This window comes from Mandrillus leucophaeus, unplaced genomic scaffold (genome assembly GCF_000951045.1).
Source record: "Mandrillus leucophaeus isolate KB7577 unplaced genomic scaffold, Mleu.le_1.0 Scaffold809, whole genome shotgun sequence".
Taxonomy (NCBI): Eukaryota; Metazoa; Chordata; class Mammalia; order Primates; family Cercopithecidae; genus Mandrillus; species Mandrillus leucophaeus.
In genome coordinates this window covers 1,395,684-1,421,940 of record NW_012108797.1, presented here as the reverse complement: position 1 = coordinate 1,421,940, position 26,257 = coordinate 1,395,684, and the positions used below count along the sequence as shown (strand labels likewise).

General features: G+C 42.1%; 1 protein-coding gene and 1 pseudogene across 1 annotated transcript; one reads left to right on the top strand and one right to left on the bottom strand.

Moving 5' to 3' along the window:
• Nucleotides 1-341: 341 nt before the first annotated feature.
• LOC105530282 lies at nucleotides 342-1,841 on the bottom strand (annotated as a pseudogene).
• Nucleotides 1,842-2,002: 161 nt separating this feature from the next.
• On the top strand, nucleotides 2,003-25,255 carry LOC105530281 (nuclear RNA export factor 2-like). Its single transcript, XM_011967760.1, is given in 23 exon segments — nucleotides 2,003-2,112; nucleotides 4,200-4,276; nucleotides 4,368-4,526; nucleotides 15,221-15,404; nucleotides 15,648-15,780; nucleotides 16,373-16,456; nucleotides 16,568-16,672; nucleotides 16,791-16,871; nucleotides 16,980-17,049; nucleotides 17,208-17,296; nucleotides 17,417-17,524; nucleotides 17,711-17,820; nucleotides 19,504-19,540; nucleotides 19,948-20,016; nucleotides 20,095-20,150; nucleotides 20,298-20,405; nucleotides 20,522-20,580; nucleotides 20,689-20,804; nucleotides 20,916-20,958; nucleotides 21,654-21,726; nucleotides 22,219-22,401; nucleotides 25,005-25,065; nucleotides 25,211-25,255. Coding segments are annotated over 23 exon segments (2,160 nt in total).
• The last annotated feature ends 1,002 nt before the right edge of the window (nucleotides 25,256-26,257 follow it).

Below are 26,257 nucleotides of genomic sequence, written 5' to 3'. Positions count from 1 at the left end.
TATGAGTTATATGGCTTCAATCTCCTTTAAAAATAAAATTCTTAAGGGTCCAAAACAAAGAAGATTAGACAAATTTAGGAGATATACCTAATGTAAATGGCAAGTTAATGGGTGCAGCACACCAACATGGCACATGTATACATATGTAACAAACCTGCACGTTGTACACATGTACCCTAGAACTTAAAGTATAATTAAAAAAAAGGGGGGGGGGAGGAAAGAAAAAAAAAAGAAAACCAAACCAAAAACAAAACAAGAAAAAAAAAAAAAGCTGATGTTGCCACAAATCATTCGAAATCTCCTGACATGCTGAAACCAAATGGCCGTAAGTTCAAAACAAATCAGTGACTTGTTTTTAATTTTTTTGTGGTTTCCTTTTGCTCTTTCTGCCCCTTTGCCGTCTGATTGGTGATGTTATTCAAACAGGATCGGATCTCTGCTAAGTGCAGGAGCCACCCGGCGCTTCTTTCATCTCCTCTTCTTCGCCTTGGTGGGGGGCCGTGGGGGGAGGGGTGATTTTCAGTGCATCTCTTTTTAAGGGGCAGTGTGTCACTGGGGACTTTCCTGGACTTAGCAAAGTCCTGGCGTTTCTTGTGCTGGGATGCGTACCCGCTGTCCCCCAGAGCATCCTTGGGCTCCTTCTGGCTGTGTTTCCTGTCTTCCTCTTCCCTGTCACTGTGGCTCTCGTGGCTCTGGAAGCTCCCCTCGCTGCCCTCATTGCCCTCTTGCCTCTCCGTGCTGGCAAACTTGCAGTGGTCGTCGACCGAGGAGGAGGAAGGGATGGAGCCGCTGGTGGGCGAGGTGCTCCGGGCATTGGAGGATTTGGCATTGCTGTAGTTGTGATCCTCCTTGGGGTCTCCACTAACCACCGAGGAGCCACACGATAGCTCGCTCTCAGTCCACATCCGGCAGCTGGTGATGCCATTCCTTATGGCAGCCGTCATCTCAATGGGACTGATTGGCAGCTGCCACCCACCAGGAAACAGTCCTCTCAGCTCAGGACCCGCGCTCTGCTTTGTATGGCTCCTGGAGGAAAACCTGCTTGTATCTCAGGGGGAGTATCATGGCCCTGGTAGCATCAATGTCAGGATCTTGGAGAAGGGATCCATTTATCTTGAAGAAGGTACTGCCCGGCCAGACGGGTGGACCTGATGTGCTTTGATATGCCTGAGGACAGGTGGGAGGTGTATTGAGCACGTGTGGGTATGGGTGTGGGTGATAAGGTGTCTTTTTCAAAGCCTGAGTCAGATTTTGTCTATACTCTGGGTCTATGCACCACAACGACCCTTTCCCAATACTCTGACTCCTCTCTTTGTCCACTTTCTTAAAATACTTATTCAATGACAAATTGTGTCTCACTGAGTATTTCCACCCAGTAGGTGCATTTGCAAAATACAGAAAATGTTCCGAGATCCAGTTGTAAATATTTTTCACTGGCAGGCGCTTGGTTGAAGAGTCCTCAATGACCATCAATATAAGGCAGCTAAAGGAGTAAGGGGGGGTTGCAGTTGGGGTTCTACCTGGCATCGTAGGGCATATCAGAGTGGGTGGGGATGCGGACTGTCATCCTCCAGGTCCTGGACCGGGCTGATACTCTTGAGGATTGACTCCCCAAAGCTCTTCAGCAAGTTCTTGCTCTCATGCAACCAGCTCAGGTTGGTCAGCTCTTCATCTTCCATGGTCCCTACTTTCAATAGGATGTCAGGCAGAGAAAAGTCGAGATCATCGTCTTTCTAAAAGGCCTTGGAGAAACCGCTGCCCCAGTAACACTGACTCAGTCCACCGCAGACACTAACTCCTGAGCTTTCTGGCATCTTACTGGGAGGCACGACGAGACCCATTTACATGAAGGCTCCTGAGTCGGAATGGGTCCAGGAAACCGAGGTCAGCATTGCTTCCGTCACAGAAAGGACAGAGGGGCCTCCATAATCACGAGAATGCTGGTCTTCTAGGGGCTTCGATCACCTGCCCCCACGCTGCTTCTCGTGGCCGCATTGCGGGGATGCGGCGACGCTGGACTCGCGTGTGGCCCAGTCGCCAGATCGCGCAGTCTCCCAGCCGAGCTGCTGCTGGAACCCCGGCTCCTGTGTCCGGAGCCCGCCTGGGCCAGAAGTTAGCTTTTTTAATTCACTAAAGGTTTAGGATTGATAGTTCGTGAAACTGTTTTACACATTTTAGGGTGACTCCAAAATTCTTCATCAATATTAGACACATGCTGCTTATGAAAATGCAAAATAGATGCAGTTTTTCTACAAGATCATTATAAGCTTATGCATTTGCCTGGCACATACTTTTGTAATTTCCACTGAGAGTGAAAATCATCAAATCTTACTCATCTTTGCATCTCTCACTAAGCATTATAGCCGGACACAGAGAGGTGCCCATTAAATGTCTGTTTACAAAACAACAGACATCAAAGGAAAGCTTTAGATCTGGAATAACTAAAAATATTCTGACATTATTTGGTATATGTTAAATAGTTCATAATAAAATTTATTATAATTTAAATAGTGCATAATAACATTTTAAAAATCCATGCAACAAGAATGTCTCATATGATGAATTCCTAGAAATGATGCTGCAAGTTCAGAGGTCTGTAAATTGTGTAAAATGTAAGTGGTGAATATTTTTGAAACAAATGTATATTGTGAAGTTCAAATATTATAAACTGTTTAATTTACAAAACAAAATATAAAGAAGAAAGCCATCATGATTACTTCCTTAACTCAGCAATGGCAGCAATATTCTTAATCTTCATTATTACATACAAACACACTCATGTAGTAATGTGTGTTGCTCATCCTATGTACCAGTGGAATACAGGATAAGGGATGTGGCCTACCTAAGGTGCTGTAAAGAGAAAATGGGTCTGGTTCTTACTCTAGTGCTCTCTCCAACAGATTAACACCTATTTATTCTTCTGAACACCTTTCCTAATTAGCCTCCAGAGAAATCAGTAGACATTACTTTTGTAGACGTTCCCAGTCTTCTTTTTTTTTTTTTTTTAATTTATTTATTATTATTATACCTTAAGTTGTAGGGTACATGTGCATAACGTGCAGGTTTGTTACATATGTATACTTGTGCCATGTTGGTGTGCTGCACCCATGAACTCGTCATTTACATCAGGTATAACTCCCAATGCAATCCCTCCCCCCTCCCCCCTCCCCATGATAGGCCCCGGTGTGTGATGTTCCCCTTCCTGAGTCCAAGTGATCTCATTGTTCAGTTCCCACCTATGAGTGAGAACATGCGGTGTTTGGTTTTCTGTTCTTGTGATAGTTTGCTAAGAATGATGGTTTCCAGCTGCATCCATGTCCCTACAAAGGACACAAACTCATCCTTTTTTATGGCTGCATAGTATTCCATGGTGTATATGTGCCACATTTTCTTAATCCAGTCTCTCACTGATGGACATTTGGGTTGATTCCAAGTCTTTGCTATTGTGAATAGTGCTGCAATAAACATACGTGTGCATGTGTCTTTGTAGCAGCATAATTTATAATCCTTTGGGTATATACCCAGTAATGGGATGGCTGGGTCATATGGTAGATCTAGTTCTAGATCCTTGAGGAATCGCCATACTGTTTTCCATAATGGTTGAACTAGTTTACAATCCCACCAACAGTGTAAAAGTGTTCCTATTTCTCCACATCCTCTCCAGCACCTGTTGTTTCCTGACTTTTTAATGATCGCCATTCTAACTGGTGTGAGATGGTATCTCATTGTGGTTTTGATTTGCATTTCTCTGATGGCCAGTGATGATGAGCATTTTTTCATGTGTCTGTTGGCTGTATGAATGTCTTCTTTTGAGAAATGTCTGTTCATATCCTTTGCCCACTCCCAGTCTTCTTAAAACAATTAAAGAATGGGGCAGGGAAATGAGCACATCAATGAGATCACTCTGTTATTATCTAACTCTTCTTCCCCAGAAGCTATTGTCTTTGAATTTGCACAACGACAAAGTTTGCTGGCTGGATGACCTGTCTAACATTATAAAAAAGGCCCCCAAAGTCAAGATCCTGAACCTCTCTAAAAATGAGATGAGAAGAAAGGGCCAGATCAAATTTGGGTTGCGGGTAAATGGTAGTGCATATCAGGATGATAACAAGAAATAGGATCCCCAGCAGACACAGGCCAGCTCCTGGAAATGCCCTCACTGGCCAGACCACCCACTCTTGCTCTTCTTTTTCTCCTAGGAGCAGCTTGCGCAAGTACTTCAAGGATAGCGGAAATATAAAAATGCTCAAGTTTGTGATGGGGAAGACTGGGCAAGGTAAGGGGGTGTGATGGGAACAATCACAGGGGCCAAGGACCAGGGTGTGGCAGCACCCCCAACCCCAAATCCTTGCTTCTCTTCTCTACAGACCTGCGGGGGCAGCTGCTGAAGCACACAAAACATGACATTGTAGACTCCCTCAGTGTGTTGTCCGAAACTCAACATGACATCAGCTCCTTCCTGGTGGACATAGATACCAGAAGGCGAGCACCTGCTTCCTCCCTTGGACAGGCCCAGAGAGCCAGAGGTGGGTAGGAGGTTAAGGGGGATCTTGAGCACCAGAGCTCTTCCCTTTCAGAAATGGATGCTCTACTTTTCCATCTATGGTGTGTTGAAAGAAGATGAGTGTCTGTAGAGTCCCCTCCCCAAATCCCCCACTGCTCCCTCCCCTTGGCTGGGCTGCCTCTCAGAACTCTCCCAGCTTCCCTGACCCCTTTTGTTCCCTTCCTATTCACCCTGTGTTCTTCTGTTCCCACTGTACTCCCAAAGAATTATCTGTCTTATTTCTAAGTCATAAATTTAATAAAAGTTTAGAAATACTTGCTATATTGCCAAAAGAAAAAATATTAAAATCTGAAAAGCTGGAAGAACATATTTGCAATGGTATTGCAGACTTTGTGTTAATATCCCTGTGCTAAAGGACTTTGCTTACCAGGAGAAAGTGTAACAAATATCAACAGTTAATTTCCCTGAAAAGCAAAATGATTCTATAATAAACATCTGCATCCAAACCACATTTGGTAAAGAAATGAGAATTAAAGGATGTCACAGTATGTGAAAAAATCAGTTTGCAGAAAATTATGTGACTTCAAATTCTTAAAAGAATATATATGTATAGTGTGTGTGTGTATATATATATATGTATGTTTGTTACTTACAAATATTTTAAGGTAGGTAAACATCTGCCTTGCATATCTAGACAGTGTGCACCAGATTGGTAAATAGACTACAGTGAATATCTTTAGGTCATCGTGAGGTGATCATATTGATAGAAGGTGCAGAATGACTTTATTTTCAAAATATACATTTTGTAGTGTTGAATATTTATAATTAGGCAAACTTTAGGGACAGCAAGGAGCTGGTGATTCTGCAAATAAGTTTTCTCCTCTTCCATAAAGAAATACAATGTAATGCATTGGACAGAGACTGAATAGCTGAGTTCTGTGTTTGTAACAAGTACCTGGGTCCGAGGCCCTGTGATTGTAGCTAACCAATTCTGCAAGAGTATCTCCCTTGGAAACCGCTCCCTGGGGGTTAGACTGGTAGTGAACTTAGGGGGCAGTAAGAAAAGTAAGTTCAGTCTCGTCTAGCCCCCAGAGGTCTCCTCTCTATGCCTTTGAAGAAGGGACTTCCTGTAAGGACTCCATCTTGTCCACTAACAAAGTTGCTTGGGACTTGCTCTCACCTTCTTGTGCTGCCCTCCCCAAACTTCTGCAAACCTCGAGCTCTAGACCACACAGATTCCCTTTAAGAGAGCCCTGTGAGGACATTGGTGAAACGTCACTGCCTTAAGGACACACCATGGGTGAGTTGGTCAGCATGAAGCCTTGGCTTTAGGTTCCCACAGGGCAGGAGGGACTGAGCCCCCTCCCCACCTCCATTCCAACCCACATGACACCTAGCGGACTCTCCTTTAAATGGGAAGTAGCAAGAGCCAAGGCTGACTGTTTCCCACTCTCTTGAGGTCTTGGACCTAGTGGGTCCTGACACATCCATCCTGGCACCACATGGAAAACTTCCCCTCCTGTGGTTATGGTAATGGCTGAGCCGAGATGTTCCCCTGGTTAGGGGAAAGGTCTGAGTCATGTGATCCTCTCTGGTCCAGGATTTGGGGAGTGAGGATTGTCACCTGAGGTGAGGGATATTGGAAAATAACATTCTTGAGATTTATACTAGGGGTGGAGGAGGGGCAGGGAACCCCCCAATAACCTCAAATTTTCAGCAGCCATTCAAAGTAGATTGTATTACCACTATAGCATTTTTGAGGCTTGTTTTATAGGTCAGCATATAATCTGTTCTGAAATGTTGCATGTGTTGTCATATGCAGTGTTCTTTCTGTTAAGTAAATTTTGTTCATTTGTTTTTTGAGACGGAGTCTCGCTCTGTCGCCCAGCCTGGATTGCAGTGGCGCGATCTCGGCTCACTGCAAGCTCCGCCTCCCAGGTTCACGCCATTCTCCTGCTTCAGCCTCCTGAGTAGCTGGGACTACAGACGCCTGCCACCACGCCCGGCTAATTTTTTTTTTTTTTTTTTTTTTGGTATTTTTAGTAGAGACGGGGTTTCACCGTGTTAGCCAAGATGGTCTCGATCTCCTGACCTCGTGATCCGCCCGCCTTGGCCTCCCAAAGTGCTGGGATTACAGGCGTGAGCCACCGCGCCCAGCCTCTGTTAAGTAAATTTTGTTAGTCATGTTTTTTAAATCTTCACCTAATGGATTTTGTGGCTGTTTTATCTGTCATTCAGTGAAGTATATTTAAGTTTCCTACTGAGAATGTGGATTTGTCCATTTCTTCATTTACTTCGCCAGTTTTTACTGTGCATTTTTTTCTCCATTTACTTCCATCAATTTATTGGCATGTGTATTTTGGCTTTGCATTAAAAAGTACATACAAATTTGTTTTATTAACATCTTTATGTTGAATTGAACCATTTGTCATTACAAAATATCCCTTCTTCTAGTAATGTTTTACTGAAAGTATATTTTTTCTCTTATGAATAGTTATAACAGCTTTCATTTGGTCAGTGTTTTAATGGTACATTTTTTGCCATTTTTTTTCAAATGTCCTGTGTTTTGTTTTACGTATGTTCCTATTAAGGAGCATTTGATTGAATTAATTTTTAATTGAGTCTTATGATCTCTGCTTTTTTATTTGAAATCTTCAGTACATTACACTTAACATAATTCCACATATAATCTGGCTTAAGTATAACATTTTCTTGTTTGCTTTACATCTATTTTCCTATTCTAATGTTCTCTTTTCCTTTGTAAAATTTAAAATTATTTTAAAATTATTAATTTTTGCCTCATTTGGATTGATAATGTGACGTTCTTCTGTCATTTTTGTAGCCTACCTTTCGGATTACAACATCCATTCTTGTCTCTAATGTACGTTAGTTCTTTTACATATCCTTGGACAACACAGGTACCCTCCAATATTTTAACTATTATAATACCCCTCCCAGTATATTGGTGTGCATTTTTAATTATATGCATTTATATATTTAAATTCCTTTTAAAAATTATTTTTAATTATTATCTTAAGTTCCGGGCTACATGTGCAGGATGTGCAGGTTTGTTACATAGTTAGACGTGTACCATGGTGGTTTGCTGCACAGATCAACCCATCACCTAGGTATTAAGCCCAGCATGCATTAGCTATTTTTCCCAATGCTCTCCCTCCGCTAATCCCACCCCTCCGACAGGCCCCAGTATGTGTTGTTCCCCTCCCTCAACAAACTAATGCAGGAACAGAAAACCAAACACTGCACGTTCTCACTTATAAGTGAGAGCTGAACAAGAACACATATTTAAATTCTTTAAAGACATTATCATTGTGTTATATAGTCAGTATTCATTTAGATTTTCCTACGTATTTGCCAATGTAATTATTCTTCATTCCTTCTTGTAGTTACGTGCCTCAATCTGGGATCATATTTCTTTGGCCTGAGGATGAATCTTTAGTTTTGACTGGTGACAAATTTGCTTAGCTTTTGTTTGCTTTAAAATGTCACAAGTAGGGCCGGGCGCGATGGCTCACGCTTGTAATCCCAGCACTTTGGGAGGCCAAGACAGGTGGATCACTTGAGGTCAGGAGTTCGAGAACAGCCTGGCCAACATGGTGAAAATTTGTCTCTACTAAAAATACAAAAATTAGCTCAGCGTGATGGTGTACCCCTGTAATCCCAGCTACTCAGGAGACTGAAGCAGGAGAAGCACTTAAACCCAGGAGGCAGAGGTTGCAGTGAGCCACGATCGTGCCATTTCATTCCAGCCTGGGCAACAAGAGTGAGACTCCAGCTCAAACAAACAAACAAAAAAAAGGCACAAGTAGCCTGGAAAACATGGCAAAACCCTATCTCGACAAACAAAAATTAGCTAGGCATGGTGCATGCCTGTAGTCCAGCTACTCTAGAGACTAAGGTGGGATATCGCTTGAGTCCAGGAAGCGGAGGTTGCAGTGAGCCAACACCATGTCACTGCACTCCAGCCTGGGCAGCGACAGAGTGAGACCTGTCTCAAAAAAAAAAGGTCAGAAGTGTGAAAAAAAAAATCACTTAAAGTGCTTTTTTCTATTTTCTCACTCCACAACAACCATCAGCACAGAAGACTTCTGTGATCAAATGTGTGGGGGAGTTTTCCCCACCAACAAGCAAGCAATCAACTTTATAGTAAACACCTGCTGTGTGTCCGCTAATTTAATTTTGATAGCGTCAAAATTAAATTAGGTTACCTGGAGATAGCATCAGATCCCACAGGTTGGGGGCTCAGTCCCCAAGACTGGCCCCCTCCTTCAGACACCACCCATCGGAAGTCTGGGGCTCCAGAACTTCTGACTGATCGCCTTCAAGTTGGAGTTCCTATGACCCTCTTTTTGAATGTGATTAATTTGCTAGAATGGCTCACAGAACTCAGGGAAACACTTACATTTACCAGCTTATTATAAAGAATATTGCAAATAATGCAGACAAATAGATGTATGGGGCAAGGTAGCGGGAAGAGATGTGGAGCTTCTATGCCCTCTCCAGGTGTGCCACCCTCCAGGAACTTTCATGTGTTCATCCATCAAGAAGCTCTCTGAACTCTGTTCTTTGACTTTTTATGTAGGCTTTTTATGTATGCATGACTGATTAATCCATTGGCCATTGGTGACTGACTTACCCTTCAGCCCCTTGAAAGTCCCAGCCCTTTAATACTGCCTTGCTCTTTCCAGTGACCATCCCCGATCCTGAAGCTACCTAGGGACTGCCAGCCTAGCATACAAAAAGACTTCACTTTGGAGTTTATAAAAATTTTAGGAGCTGTATGCCAGGAAACAGGGTTGAAGATCTAATATATGTTTTGCAATATCACAGATGTTTATTTAACTTCCATTTTTGTATCTTCAAAAAAAAACCGGAAATTAAATAAACACACAATTCTAGGCCTACGGCTATTATATTTTAGCACTCTGGATATATAACATTATTTTCTTCAAGCTACATTATTTCTGTTTAAAAATTACATATCGATCCAGTCTTATTTTGGCTCATTTGAAGATAACCCATTGTTTTGATTTTACTTTGAATATTTGCTTTTTTCTTTGGATTTCAACAGCTGTACTATGATGGACCTGGGTTTGGTTTTCCTCATGCCCCACTGTACTTGAAATATATATTGCTTCTTGCATCTGTGACTTGGTATGTTTTGTTACTTTTTGAAACCTTAAAATACTGCTTTTGCACTACTCTCTTTTCTTCCTTCTAGAACTCCAATTAAACATGTTTGGTGTATTCACTGTATCTCCTTTAATTTTGCCCCATGTCTTTTTGTATTCTTCATAATTTTGCGTCTTCATACTTCATTCTGGATATTTTCTTCAGATCCTTCTTTCCAAACCTCCTTGTTGTTCAAGGAGATGTAAAAGAACTAATATGCATTAGACTGGTAAGGCAAGAATGTACATTGTAATCTGAAGGGTAAAGACCACAAAAGTATATCTGTTATGTTATGCTGCTAATCACAAAATTGTTCTTAATTACAGTTATTGAATTTATGAATTCTAGAAATTCTGCTCATTTTAATATATTTTCCAATTCTTGGCTGAAATACTTAATCTTTTATATTCTTGTCAATAATGCCATTATCTGATTATCTGGATTTTATGTGTTTTTTATTGTCCTTTTTATTTTTTATTTTTTGCTTGCTTGGTTTTTAATCATGTCATTTTTATCTCCTTCTAGATTTTTTTTTCTGGGAACTATATATAATAAATTGTAGATTTATTTATTTCAGTCTTAGGATGAAGTTGTCTTGCTCCAGGGAAGATTTTTTTTCTGTCAACTTGCTACGTTGCAAGGAAAACCCCAAATCTCTTTAATCTCATTGATGATTGAGATGATTAATTTGGACTTCAGTCCCTTGGAGGGCTGGTCTATTTCTAGTTTACCCGTATTTACCTGACATAGCTCTTAGAGGTTCCTATCTAAGCCTGAGTGGTTTGCCAAGGTCCCCTCTCCTTGACATACCCAACTTCATATTTTATGCTCTTAGCTCTATGACTCTGTGGGAATTTGGTACAAATTCACAGCATTTTAGCATCTTACCTATATCCTCAGGAATCATCAACTGCTGCTAGAAAAAAATCAGCCCCCAGGATTGGGATTACATTCTGAGTTTCCTTTTTTCCCCTGGTATTTCCCCCATAGCATCGTATTGTATCATTAGCTTTTTGATGCCTTTAAATAATTTTTTATTTTAAATTATTTTCCACACTTTTCTAGTTGTTCTCAGTTGGAAGTTTGGTGCAACTTAACTAGTCTCTCTTTGCTGGAAGAAAAACTCGGTTTATTTTTTCAAATGCTGAGTTTGGTATAGTTCTTATTATCCTCATTATTATCTTCTTTACTGTGTCTTCTCTCTAATGTTTGGAAGACAATGTCACAGGAATGGGAAAACAAATGTAATGTGCTTTCCATGAAGTTTTCCAGATGAACATATATGGCTAGCATGGATTCGGTACATCAGAAGTTTTTCTCGTTTTATTGTATTGCCATTGCTCATCCTCATCTTATGCTTCCATCCTTGAGTGTTTGCCTCTTGTTTATGAGACTGTCAGGTCTCTCAGCCTTCAACTACTCTCTGATATCTCAGCCACTCCCCTGATAATAAATTCTAGATCCTTCTCTTCCCGCCATCCTCCTGACTAATTATGAATATATACATTGAGGGAATGTTTTTCAAAATATAAACTTTAAAAAGGGCAATTGTTTTATCAACATATACACATTTTCAAAATGGTTGGTGAACTGGTGAGAATATAAGCTCATTCACTCACTCTTGATTAACATGCAGATAAGTATAAATGTATATTTTAAATGCCACTTCTAAAAATCTCTTAAATTTGAAAGCATTCATGTTTTGACCAAAGTAATCCACTTGTAGAATTATTGCAGGAAAAACTGTAAACAAATAATAGAATGTATATATAATCCTATTCTTCATAGCATTGTTTATAGTAGCAAAACTTTGGAAAGATTTATTAAAATTTGAAATTTTATTAGTAGATTAAACTTGTGACAGATTATTATTATTTTTTTTTTTGAGACGGAGTTTCACTCTTGTTACCCAAGCTGTGATCTCGGCTCACTGCAGCCTCCACCTTCTGGGTTCAAGCGATTCGCCTGCCCTAGCCTCCCGTGTAGCTGATATTACAGCCATGCGCCACCATGCCAGTCTAATTTTGTATTTTTAGTAGAGACGGGGTTTCTCTGTGTTGGTCAGGCTGCTCTTGAACTCCTAACCTCAGGTGATCCACCCTCCTCGACCTCCTAAAGTGCTGGGATTATAGGCATGAGCTACCGTGCCCGACCTGTGACAAATTTTAACTATAATAATAATCGAATGCATAAATTATATTAAAGTCAGAAATTGTTATTTAGATATTTTAGAGAATATGAAAAAGGTAAACTTTGAACTAATCATATTTATTCTTTCCTGAGCTTTCAGCTCAATGAGATTCAACCATCAGTTCTTGCTCTGGTAAACAGGTGACCTTAGCTTTAATTTCCACAATGTCTTTAAAGGAAAGCATATTAATTTGATAAATAATAAAAATCAATTAGGTATTATTTCTGAACATGCAATGATGTAAAATGTTAACTGAAAGAGTAGGTTACAGATATTTTTACAATATGATTGCAGTTTGAAAATATATCTGTGTATATATAACATATTCAATAGCATACAAGCATACAGCAGCAAACATATTCACTTATCACCTCTCTCTCTGTTTCTATCTCTCAGTCTCTCTGTCTTTCTCCCTCTCTCTCAAATTATTTGTTAAAGAAACTGGGTCTTTTGTCATACATTTGGTTCATTGCCTATCCACAATGATGAAGTCCTAAATTGCTGCTGAGGCCTGATCAGATTCAGGTTTAATGTTTGGCAAGAATATTTCATAGGTGGTACCCATAACAAAGTACATGATATCTGGTTATTTCCCTTTTTGTGATTTTTACAAGGCATTAATGATCATTGTATAAATTCTTTATTTAATTAGAAGTTTTTGAATGACGATAGTCAAATTCTATCTTGCCTTCTTCATATATTAGCTAGAATATTCCTATAAAAATAAAATTTCATCAACAATTGGCTACCTTTATGTACAGCTTGCACAGGGAAGGCAAAATAAATATTTGATTCTTCCCTTTTATTTACAAATTTTCATAAATATAAGTTGGTTTCCTGGCATTCTACAAATGTCATCAATAAGGATCTTCTTGGTTGTTGTTTTTGAGTATCATTATGAACTCATGGCTTTTTAACATATTGATGGGATTCAAACCCTTGTTATAAGATTTTTGAGCAGGGGAATGAGAAGATTTGACTTATGCTTCAAAAAAATCACTCTTCCTGCTCTGATGAAAATGTATGGTGAGGGAGCAAGTGTAAAAGCAGAGGGACAAGTTGGAAGGCAGTGTAATTCAGGAGATAGATGTTGGTGACCTCGCCAGGGTAGTAGCAATGGAGGGAATGAAAAGGGGCCAGACTCTGGATATATTTTAAAGGTAGAGTCAAGAGACTTTCCTGATCAATTGGATGTGAAATATGAGAAAAAGAGAGCACTCCAAGCTATCATCAAATTTTGGGGACTGAACATTTCTGGATCAAATGCTCTAACCCACATTTAATTTCACTTCCAGGGCCATACAGGGAAAGTTCCAAAGGTTGTGAGTAACAAGACTATCTTGACCATGGGTCACACAGTGAAAGCAATGACTTTTCAGAGGAGTTCATCTGAGGCCTGGTCATAATAAGTATATTGTAAAGTGATCAGGACTGAATAGAATGTTTACTCGCAAGTATGTCCTGAGATAACATGGAGTAATTAATATATAATACATATAAAATACAAACTTATGGATGGGCACAGTGGCTCATGTCTGTAATCCCAGCACTTTGGGAGACCGAGGCAGGCAAATTTCTTGAGCTCAGGAGTTTGAAACCAGCCTGGGCAACATGGTGAGACCCCATGTTTACCAAAAATTTAAAAAAAAAATAGCCTAGCATGGTGGTGTGCACCTGTGGTCCCAGCTACTTGGGAAGCTGAGGTGGGAGGATTCAGTGGAGCTCAGGGGGTGGAGGTTGTAGTGAGCCAAGGTCATGCCTCTGCACTGCAGCCTAGGTGACAGTGTGAGACCCTGTCTCAAAAAAAAAAAAATATATATATATATATATATAAAATAAAATACAAACCTAGAGAATCTTAAATTTAGATGCTAAAAGGAAGTTGGCTTCAGATAGTCTAATTTCCTTAATCCCCACCTCCAAAACCACTAGCATTACCGTTGTTTCAGTTGATTGTGATAAAAATAAAATATCCTTTGTGAATATGCTTATGGGAAAGATAATTGATACTATCTTGTAGATGTAAATTAAACTTCCAAATCTTGCCACATGGTGAATTGAACATGTTGGTGGGGAATACGGAGGGTGAACAAGGAAATTCCTAGGAGTAAATACAGTGTGAAATATAACTGAAACACTTTATAAGCATTCCTGAGTCCACAATTATTTGATAAAGTAGACTTGCTAGCAAAGAAAACCAATAGCAACAAAAAGAATATTACATAATGATAAAAGGATCAATCCACCAGGAAGACAGAATGATCCTACTTGTGCACACACCCAAACAGCAGAGGCTCAAAATACATGAAAGAAAAACTGATGGAGCTGAAATAGCCAAGTCCACAGTTATCATTGGGGCATTCAACATCCCACTCTTAGCAATTGATAGAATTACTATGTAGAAAATCTACAAGGTTATAGAAGATCTGAATAGTATAATCAATACAATAACCAGATCTACATGACATATATAGAACATTTTACCCAACAACAGCAGAGTACACTATTTTTCCACATGTCTTCTAACATTCATGATAGACCATGTTCACAGACATAGCCCATGTCCTGGGCCATCAAACAAACCTCAATAAATTTAAAAGAATGAAAGTCATACAGAGTATTCTCTCTGATGACAGAAAAATCGCTAAACACTTGGAAACTATAGTTGACACCATTTCTGATCATTGTTCAGCTCCTTGTTATAGAAGAGTGGAGGTTAGAAGCATTGTCTTCTCAGCTGAAAGGCATTTTAGGCTCAGCAAAAAGAAAGCTCACTCTGTGTATTTCCAGAAGAGTATTGTTGAGGTCAAGGCTGGAAGCAGAGAGACAGTTTAGCAGGATGATGCATCAATCCATCCTGTCATGAAAGCTTGCACTAGAAAAGACAGTACAGCTTGCCGATTGTTAATAAAATCAATTTGGTGGCTGATTGCATTTGGGAAGTGTGAGAGAGGTTGCCTATCAGGTTTTGGTGAGGTTGTTAGACTACAATGGCATAACAGAAGGCAACATTTGGATCCTTCCTGGGGTTTGGTTGATGTCCAGTCTAATCCATGAACATTCACACTCTGTTCTTTATAAATCCTGCTCCATTTTCCAAATAGTTCCACACGGTTACCTCCTCCTTTAAGATCTCTTGCCTAATTGTGTCATTTGTGAGAAAAGGCTCTCCTATCTGGACAGGTAGAGGAGTTTGCTTTCTGGGGTTTGTGTGACTGCTCTATTAGGGCAGGTTGGCACTTTGCTTGCCTTACTATTATGTTAGGCCAAGAAATGGTACATGGTATATGACCACTGATTTGTCTTCGAACTTTTATTTTTGTTCCTAATTTCAGAACACAGTGATGGTAGCAGCTCTCCTCAAGGAGAAAATAAAGGTGGAGATTCTTCCCATGGGAGTTTTGGAAAGGAGAACTTTCATGATGAACATGATGGGTATGAGCTCCCACCTCCCCACCTTCAGAAGGAAGATGAAAATGTAGAGGTGGGGGATGTCCACGAGGACCCCCAAATAAGAAAGTAAGTGACCAGGCAGGCTGGTTTGCACATAGCAGCCCCTGGGACTTTGTAATTCTTTCACTCTCTGTAGTTTTATTTTTCCTCTCCTTGAAAAACTGAAGAATGCTAGAAGTGAAGTAATGGCTGAGAAATCCTAATTGCAGACCTGGTTTTAAGTGAGTTGAGGGTATATGAAAAACTGTGTCACATTTCTATGCATTTCTATACATTTATAGACATATCTTTTTATCCATTTCCCTACAGCAACCCCTCTACCTTACAACCCAATAGTAAGAGTGTGGAATGCTGTAGTGAATACCAAGATAGAATTCCTCCAGAGAGAGAAGTGGAGAAGAACACACAGAATGGAGACCTGGGGACCTGGTTCAAGGTCACAGTGAGTGTCCTGAGAAAATGCAAAAGCTGTGCAGGAAAGGTGGGTCAGGGAGAGTTGTGTTAATCACACGTAGAAATACTAGATATTTTTCTGAGGACGGGGGAGTTAACATCTAAGCACAGGTTCAGAAAAACAATGTAAAGGGAACAGGCTGACTGCAAGAGGACACAAGAGGTTGTCTAAATGCAAAGGTGGAAACTACTGCCAAGAAGATGGAGCAGCTCTCCACAAGATGCCTCATGGCTCAAGCTAAGTGTAGCAGTGTTGAGTTTCTGGAGTTCTTGTCAGAGGTGCAGGCTGGATCTTCAATAGGTAGAATCTCCTAGCACCTTAAAAAAAAAAAAAAAGGATCATTTAGAACATCTGAATTTTATTATCTGGGAGGTACATTTGGAATAGAGAGAAAAGGACAACTAGGAAATCCATGTCTGGCAAAAAAAAAAAAAAAAGTTGAAATCATGTTAATGGTCCCTATCTTAGAAGTCTTTTAAAGCTCCATTAGAAGGTTAGAATAAAACACTTAGTTGGATTATTTTCCAGACTTAATTCCATGTTGTCTCTCTTCTATCCTATCCCTTCTTCTCACCATTAGATTCCCTATGGGATAAAGTATGATAAGACTTGGATAGTGAATTCAATCCAGAGCCATTGCAATGTCCCCTTCACTCCAGTCGCTGTAAGAGAAGATGGTGAAGCCAGATGAGTGGGCACAAGGGAGGGGGAGATGCCTGACTCAGCAGGAGCCACTGGCCTCTGACACTATTGCTCTTGCCTTTATTCCCTGTAGTTCCACTACAACAAAAATCAGGCCCACTTCTTTGTTCAGGATGTTAGTGCTGCCTGTGCATTAAAGAAAGTCAACTGCAAGATTCATGATGAGAAAAACCAAAAGGTATATGTCAACAACACTCCCTATATGTAGTCTCTGGGAAGGAGGACAGGCCAGGGGCTAGTCTTTGTCTTTTTGAGATTAGAGGTCCTGGTGCTTACCTTGCCTTGCCTTCTTGCAGGTGTTTGTTTTTGTCAATCTTTCTACTAAACCCCAGTCTATGCAGAAAATGTTGAAACCAAAAGAGATGGCACAGCTAAAGGTAATACATTCTCAAGGCACCTCTTCTTCCCCCGCACCTATATTTCCCTGTCATGACCACCACACCACCAGAGCCTCAGAGCTGCTTTCTTCGTCTCTGTCTCTGCAGTTGACCCTGAACAAACGATATGATGTCTCCCAGCAAGCTCTTGATCTCCAGAGGCTCCGCTTTGACCCAGGTATGGCTGACAGCAGCAATTCTAGGGCAAGTAGGGGCAGAACAGTCTGCCTGGGAGGGAGATTTATATGGATGGCAACTTTGGGAGGGGTTGGTGCTGGTGCTGGTCCAGTCAGGCCCCTCACAGCCTTCTGCTTCCCTTCTCTTGGCTTCCTGGAGACTTGGTGAAACGTCATATTGATATAATCCTGAATCGAAGAAACTGCATGGCTGCCACTCTGAAGATCATTGAAAGGAATTTCCCTGAGGTGAGGCCTTAGGCCCAGTGCTAGTATTTAATTAGAGGGGTGGAAGAGATGGGGTGAAAGGCAGATTTGTCTCCAAGCCTCGAGATAGTATCCGTCACTCTAACTGTTCTTACCCAATAGCTATTATCTTTGAACTTGTGTGACAACAAACTGTACCAGCTGGATGGCCTGTCTGACATTATAGAGAAGGCTCCCAAAGTCAAGACCCTGAACCTCTCCAAAAATAAGGTGAGAAGGGGGAGCCAGATCAACTTTGGATGGAGGGTGGATGGCAGTATACACCAGGATAATGGCAACAAGCAGGCAGAGGTACCTGTGGGTGACTGTGAGGGCTGGGGGAATTCGGGACCCAGGGTTGCAGGTGTCTCTCTTTCCCTGGCCCTCCTTCTCCAGTTTCCTCCCCATCTTTCTTAGCTGGAGTCGGCATGGGAGTTGGGCAAGGTGAAAGGGCTGAAGCTCGAAGAGCTATGGCTAGAAGGGAACCCCTTGTGCAGCACCTTCTCGGACCAGTCCGCCTATGTAAGGTCAGTGGCAACCCCTGTCGCCCCTCCTGGGCACCTTTGCTACCTGGGTGACTGAGCTGTGTCTGAAAGTGCCCTTCTGCAGGAAGGAGCGGCCTTGGTCCTCTGGGAGAACCACAGACCTCCCCTCCTACTCTCTCTCTCTCTCTCCTCTCTCTGTGTTACTCACTCGTCCGTGCTTAGAGGTCTCCTTTCCTTCCTCTGACATGCTCCCATTTTCACCTGCTCTGGGATGTGTTTCCCACCTGTCTCCACCAAGCTTCCTCCAGCGTGCCCTCTGTAAGTATGCTCCAGGAAGCGGGGCTCTCCCACCTCCCCAGGACCAGCAGTATTGAGATGCTGGTGCCCTGGACCGAGAAGACTCCTTTAGTCCAGGGCCTCATGTGACACAGGCCTTCCTGCCTCCATGCTGAGATGGGGCTTCCCTCCCCTGTCCCAAGAGGGGTTCTCCTCTTGCTCCAAAAATGTCCCGCCACCTGTCCTGGGCTGACATTGGGGCTTCCCTGCTTCATACTGAGGGCCGAGGCCCTGGGTGGCTGCTGTCATGCCATCTCTTCCTCTGGCCCAATGCCAGGAACTGGGCCCTCCTTGAGGAGAAACCTGGGTTTCCTGAGTCAAGGGACCAGAAGCGGGCCACGTTCCTGAGGCAGGAGTGGAAGGCAGAGGGCCGAGGAGGTTGAGGAGACAGAAGGACAGGCCTCTCAGGGCACTGCCCCTCTTTCCCTCCACACTTCACATCGTCCTGCCTGGGCCCTCAGAGGAGCCCTGGGTAGCCTGAGACAGGTAGCATTTCTCAGTCAAGGTGCCAGCACAGAGGGGCACAGGAGTCAGGGACCATCAGAAGAGAATGCAGTGGTCGGGAGAGGGGGTCCCCAGACTCTGAACCCCATGCTGAGCTGGGGCCTGACCCTTCACTCCTCCTGGGAGAAGGTCTCTTGTCCCCGTGGCTGCTCTGTTTCCCATGCTCAGCTCAGACTGAGCTCACACAGGTGAGAAAGGCTCCAGCCGCATCCAGTGGGCCCCAGCCCAACAGGTGCATGTTTTCCTTTCCTGCCTCGGTCCCCAGGGCCAGCTGGGGGCAATGAGGGAAAGGGCTGCAGCAGGGGAGCCCTTTTCTCCTCTATACCTCCCTGAACTCCACCTCCACAGTAGAGCATCTTTCCCTTCCCTTTACTTTGCATCCTGTTTCTCCCTTGTCTCTCCTCTCCTATGTCTCACCCATCTCTCCCTCCCCTACCTTCGCCCCATTTCTGATGTCGTCCCCTCTGCCTTCCCCTTTCTGCCTCCTGAGCCCGGCCTCACTCACCTCCCTGTCCCAGCATCCTGGGCCATCCCTAAGGGCTGACCTGGTCTTGGCCAGGGCCAGGCCAGGCAGATTGATGAACAGCCAGTGGGGTAGCAGAGCCCTGCGCTCCCACTCCATTTCCTGCTCCCTGTGGAGCCTTCTGTTGGGATTTGGACAAAGGGGAGGGAGGGAGGGGGATGAAACCCTGGAGCTCCCAATGCTGCTTCTTGTGGCACTGGAGAAGAGAGTCGGGGCAGTCTAGGTGGAAGCTAACCAGGAGGAAGGAGAGGGAGGAGAGTGAGAGGGGGAGGTGGAGGGGGAGGGAGAGGGAGAGGGAGAGGGAGAGAGGCTGTGCAACTCTGAATTGTCAATCACTTCATTCTATTTTTTGTTATGGACAGTACCATCCGGGAATATTTCCCCACGTTGTTACGCCTGGTAGGTATTCACTGTCATCATTGTCTCCTCTTACTCAAGTACATGACCTCCATGCCTGCCCTCAAGTCCTTTGGCTCTTGCCTAGATTACATGTTTGTATCCAACCCTCATCCACTTTAGAAGCATAGATTCCTGAAAAAGACAAGAATATTCTCCCTGGAATAAAATGTCCTTGAATACACACAGGCACTCACACTCACTAATTCACACACAAGTTGCATCTAATAATATAGATGCTTCCAAGACCCACTGTTGAAGACTCCAACTGTTGTCTTGCTGATAGAATTTTGAGGGGGCAATTTCACGCCTCACCTCTAACCCTTTTTCCCTTCGGGCCTGTTCATCTCCTTGCTCATCCAGCTCTACCTCCCTGGTATGCACTGCTGACTGCCTCTTTCCTTGCTCAGGATGGCCAGGAGTTAGGATCTCCAATTATAATTGGCATTGAAGGCCCTGAGATAATAAAACCTTGTAAGGTAAGGAGGGACCAGATTTGAGATATTGTAAGGGACGTTTTTTAAACCACATAGTTTCAAGATGTCTTTTGATTCCAGGAAAGCTATAAAGGATCTGAGACCATAAAGAGTCTGGTACTTCAGTTCCTGCTTCAGTAAGTACCCCAGAATCCTAAGGCAGTGGAAGGCTGAGACAAGACAGGCCACCCAAGCAAATGTCTATTCATGGATTTAGGAAGTCTTCAAGTTTCATTTGGGGGCCCAGGCCACAGAGATAGCCTATCCCCACTGCTCTTTCACAGGTATTACTTGATCTATGACTCTGAAGATCGAAAGGGTCTCCTCAGTGTTTACCATGACAAGGCCTGCTTCTCCCTGACCATTACCCTCAACCCTGAGGACCCAGAACCGTGAGTGTCACAGCTCTGACTCTGGTCTGGGGCCATGTGGCTCCCCTGAAAAGGCCAGTTCCTGGAAATGTCTGCACTACCCGGACCACCCACTCCTGTTCCTCCTCTTCTCCTAGGAGCAGCTTGGAAAAATACTTCAAGGATAGCAGGAATATAAAGAATATCAAGGACCCTCGTGAGTGTGTGATGGGGGAAGATCAGCATGGGAAATGGGGTGGAAAGTCAATAATAGGGTACAGGGTATAGGGTGTGGCAGCCCTCAATGCTTCTCTTTCTCACACAGACCTGAGGGTTCAGTTGCTGAAGCACACAAAACGTGAGATTGTGGACTCCCTCAGTGTATTGCCTAGAACTCAGCATGACCTTAACTCCTATGTGGTAGATTTGTGCATCCAGACGGTGAGCACCTGCTTCCTCCCTCAGTCAGGCCCAGAGAGTTGGAGTAGGTAGGAAGTAGGTAGGTGGGTAGGAGGATCATGAAGGCTCTAGTTTTTTCTTCTTCCCTTTCAGGAAAGGATGCTCTTCTTTTCTGTCAATGGAGTATTTAAGGAAGGTGAGTGTCTATAGAGTCTTCTCTCCACATCACTCATTACTCCCTTCCCCAGGCTGGGCTTACTCCAATAACGCTCTCAGCTTCCCAGGTTGCTCTTCTCCCCTCCCCTTGCATTCTTCCTCTCCATTTGTGTTCTTCCTCTCCATTTGTGTTCTTCCTCTCCCGGCAACTTTCTGTTATCTTTGTGTTCTTTCCTTTTTGTTCCCTTCCCTTTGTGTTCTTCCTCTCCCCCAATTTTGTTCCCAAACGTCATTACTTCCTGACCTACATCCATACCTGTCTGCACCTGCACCGCTCAGGCGTTAGGGACACAGTCTGTAGAGTTTGATGGTTCTCATCCCAGGTTGTTACTTTGTGAACTTGGAACATTGTCCTGTTACCTAACCCCTCAGTTTCCTCATTTGCAAAATGGGGTTGGTAAGCTCATCTCCTGGGCAACCGTGTAAAATGAATAAAGCAAACTTATGTTTGTCAAGAGACCTGACACATGTTATGGGGTTCTATGCCTGGGAGCTAATTGTTCCTATTGTTGCCCTCTCAGTCCCTGAAACCCCCTCCTGACTCTCAATGAAAAGTTGTCCCAGCCTGGCTCCCTTCAGGGTGCAAAAAGATTATCTCCCTGACTGGAGAACCCTGTATGAATTTGTAAAGCATATGCAACTGTAAGGAGGTATCATTGTTTGTTGTTTTTAAAGTGGAAGGAGAGTCTCCAGGTTCTGTTCTTGCCTTCACCCGAACTTTCATCTTGACTTCTATCAGCAATTCCAAGTAAGTGCTGTGTTGTGGGTGGGAGTACTCATCCTGTCCTGGAGCCAATGGTGTGGTAATGTGGTGGTGCAGTCCTCGGGATGTTCTCAGTACCATGGAAAGCCAACTGGTAGATCCAAGGAGAGGTCTAGATTATGAGAATACCAGATTCTCTTTTTGGCCACAATACTTACTAATTAGCTGTGTATCTTTTTGTCCAGTTATAAGATTTCTCTGTGAAACAGTCCTTTTCTGAAAATGGGATGTCTACTTATTTTGTAAAGTGTAAATGCATTGGGGTTAAATCTACAAATCTAAGGAAACTGGTAGACAATCTCTCCAAAGGTGGACTCTGCAGCAGGGGTAAAGCCTACCAGCCAAGGAATCTGAAAGGTGGGCAGAGTAGCGGCTTGGAAGGAATGTGGTTCCTCAGTGGCAGTGGAAGTAGGATTATTGTTGAAAGTGTGGGGTTGTCCATTTTTCCAGTTGTCTGAGAGCTTATCTTTCCTTCAGTCTGTATATTGTGAATGACAAGCTGATTTTGAGGAATGCCAGCATGAAGGAGACCCAGAGTGCCTTCTCCATCCCAGTGCCTGCACCCTCCTCCAGCTCCTTGCCTACCCTCTCCCAGGAGCAGCAGGAAATGGTGGAGACTGTCTCCATCGAGTCTGGGGTGAAACTTGAGCAGTCTCAGAAGTGAGTGCTGGGAGTCTTTCAGGATAGATGTGAGCTGGGAAGAGTGGGGAGTGAAAAACGGAAACTTTCAGTTAATTTGTAAAAATAACTATTTAGATGTTGTGTTTCCAAAAATGAGTGGGCTCATAAAGTATATACATTAACTGTGATAATGAAATTAATTTTTAAACAATATAGAGTTCAGATCACATGACATGATCTTGTATATATAAAATCCTATGGAAACCACTTAAAAACCCGTTAAAAGTAATAAACAAGTTCTGCATTGTTTCAGGATACAAAATCAATATACAAAAACCAATTGTATTATTATATACCTGTAATGAACAATAAGCAAATACAATTAAGAAAACAATTCCACGTACAAAAGCATAAAAATAACATAGGAACAAATTTAACAACAAAAAAATCCAAACCATTTACTTCGAAATCTGCAATACATTATAGAAAGAAATTAAGGAAGACCTAAATAAATGGGATGATATCCCATGTCCCTGGATTGGAAGAATTAATATTGTTAACATGTCAATACTCCCCAAATTTATATATAGATTCAATGCAAATGCAATCCATATCAAAATCTCAGCTGGCTTCTTTGTAGAAATTAAAAGGTTAACCCTAACATTTAAATGAAAATACAATGAATGCAGAATAAAAAATAATTTTGAAAAAGAACAAAGTTGGAGGACTCACTACAAAGTTACTGCAGTCTTACTACAAAGCTACAGTAATCAATCCATACTGAGTGATACAGACCTAAGAATAGACGTATAGATCAATGTAATAAAATGAGAGTCCAAAATAAACCAGAATCCTTACCTTTATGGTCAATTGTTTTTCTACCAGAGCGCCAAGAAAAAGTCAATGGGTAAAGAAAGAATAGCCTTTTCAACAACTGGTGCAGGCACAACTGGATATCCACTCACAAACAATGAATTTGTACCCCGTCATATGCCATATACAATAATAAATCAGAATAGCCAAAGGCCTAAAAGTTAGAGCTAAAACTATAGAAATCTTAGAAGGAAACAAAAGAGTGAATCTTTGTGACCTTGAATTAGACAATGGTTTCTGGCATATAACAAAACACACGTACACACACAAAATTAGATAAAGTGGACTTTTCAAAATTTAAAACTTGTTTTGCATCAAAAGGCACTATCAATAAAGTGAAAAGACAACCCAAGAATCAGAGAAAATATGTGCATTATTATATATTTGATAAGGGACTTGTATTCAGAATATATAAAGAACTCTTGGAACTCAACCATAAAAATGAAAATAACCCAGTTAAAATCTAAACCACACTGAGGTATCACTTCACACACAGCAAGATGGCTACCATTTTTTGAAACTGAAATAACAAGTGTTGATAGGAGGAAAGCAATAGGGAGAGCTGTGTTAAAAGATACAAAATTACAGCTACATAGGAGGAATAAGTTCTAGTGTTTTACAACATTGTAGGATGACTATAGCTAACAATAATATGTAGTTTCAAATAGCTAGAAGGAGGATATTAAATGTTCCCAACACAAAGGTAAATATTTAAGATGATGGATATGCTAGTTACATTCATCTGCTCACTGTACATTGCATGTATCAAAGCATCATTATGTACCCCATAAATATGTATAATTATTATGTCAATTAAAAAAATTTTTTTAATGTTGACAAAGCTATGGATAAATTGGAACCCTCATACATTGCTGGTAAGAATGGAAAATGATGCAGCCACTATGGAAAATAGTTTAGCAGTTCTTCAAAATGGTAAATATGGAATTACTATATGACACAGCAATTACACAAAGAGTGATGAAAACTTGTGTTCACACAAAAACTTGGAAATGAATGTTTATTGCAGCATTATTCATAATAGTCAAAAAGTGGAAACAATCCAAATATTCATCAATTTATGAAGATAAATCAAATGTGATATAACTATATAATGAAATATTACTTGGCAATAAAATAGAATGAAGTTGTGATACATGCTATAACATGGATGACCCTCGAAAATATTATGCTAAGTGAAAACAGCCAATCACAAAAGACTACATATTGTATGAGGTCGTTTATATAAAATGCCCCAAATAGGCAAATCCATAGAGACAGAAAACAGATGAATGGTAACCAGGGTCTGGGCAAAAAGGGGAATGAGGAGTGACTGCTAACAGGTAAGGAGTATTTTTTTTAAGGTGGTGGAAATGTTTTGGGTAGATGAAATTGTAATGGTTACACAATCTTGTAAATATACCAGAAAAATCACTGAATTGTACACCTTAAAATGGTGAATCCTGTCTTATACCACAATTTTAAAATTGGAGGATAATTTTTAGTTTTGAATTTCTATTCGTTATTCCTTGAACATCTTTTTTTGTCAATATGTATTAAGCCCTTGTTCATTTGAACAACCCGATTTTTCTGCTTTGTATTCTAGTGGGCAAGAATGTCAGCAACAGGCATTTTGGTTTTCCCTAGGCCTTTATTCATTGTTACAATAGTGCTCATATTGGTACATGTGTCCCAGCAAAAAGTAGCATAGATTAAGAGGTGGCATTGCATAGTCAGTGTGTCGGAGATCACCTGTTCTTCTCCCACCCCAGGTGCCTTCAGGACAGTGAGTAGAACTACACCAAAGCTGACCAGGTTTTCACTATGCTCCAGGTGAGATCTGGGAATCAAGTGGGTAAAACGTGGATGTTTCCTGTATTTCAGAAAGGCCAGAAAATTGAGGCCAGGTTGTCTGGGTATGGAACCCAGGGTATCTGGCTCTTTGGATGTCCCAACTCCTTTTCTTTAGTTCCTCTAGACCGAGAGCAAGATCCCAGTGGAGGCCTTCAAGCAAATCCCCTAAAAGGAGCCCTTTGATGTCTTCTTTGTCTTCATTCACATCCTCTTTGTTTCCTCTTTTTACCAGCCTAACTAAGGCCATGCCCAGGACTGGGGTTGGCAGCCTGGCTCACCAGAAAGCCAAAGTTAACTTGCAGGCGAGGTAACATAACCACTCGAAGAACCAGTTGTTCTGTGTATTTGCCCCACTCATGATCACCATTTATTTTCATAATAAAGAGTGATGTTACACATTGTACACTGCATGTCCTGGATTGCTCTTTCCCTGCCCCAACCATGAGCCAGCAGGGCCAGGACTGAAAGACCCTGCATCCCTGTTCATCCCTGGCTGGTTGTAGGAGATACATCAATCAGGCTTGCATTCATAGGTAATTTATCAGTAAATCCTGATGAGAAAGGGCACACGCTTCTTCCAGAGATGGGCCTTGGCCGTGAGAGACAGTGGGACTCTGTCAGATGCTCAACCTGGAGCCCAACAGAAGCGGGCATGTTACCTGGCACAACGGGGGCTTCCATCCACCGTCCCGACCCCTCCCTTTCCTGAAGGTGCACTATGCGAGGAGGAGTCTCAGGTTAGCATGTGCAGGGGGAGGGAAGATTCAGTCCATCCGCCCAGCTCATTCCTCAGAGAGCTTACACTGGGTGCTCCATGTCCATGTTCTTGAATGGGTTTAGCCACTTGTTTTCACTTCTAAGCAAACAGCAGCAGCACAGAATCTCAGGTTACGGTCATTTCGGTAGGAACTTTCTCAACAACTGGCATTTAGCAGTTCCAAATTGCAGGCAAGAGTTGAATGGGACATTTGCACAATTTATTTTCCACACTTCTGTAATACTTGCACGTTAGACAATCAGCAGGTACACTTTTCGAAATTAAAATAATAGTGGTACGACGTTTTCAAGTCACAATCCTATAGATTATTACATAGGAGAGGTACTACCAGTTTACAAATTATGCCTCCACTTTTGTGTTTGGCATATGTTATTTCCTATCAGTTGCCACTTT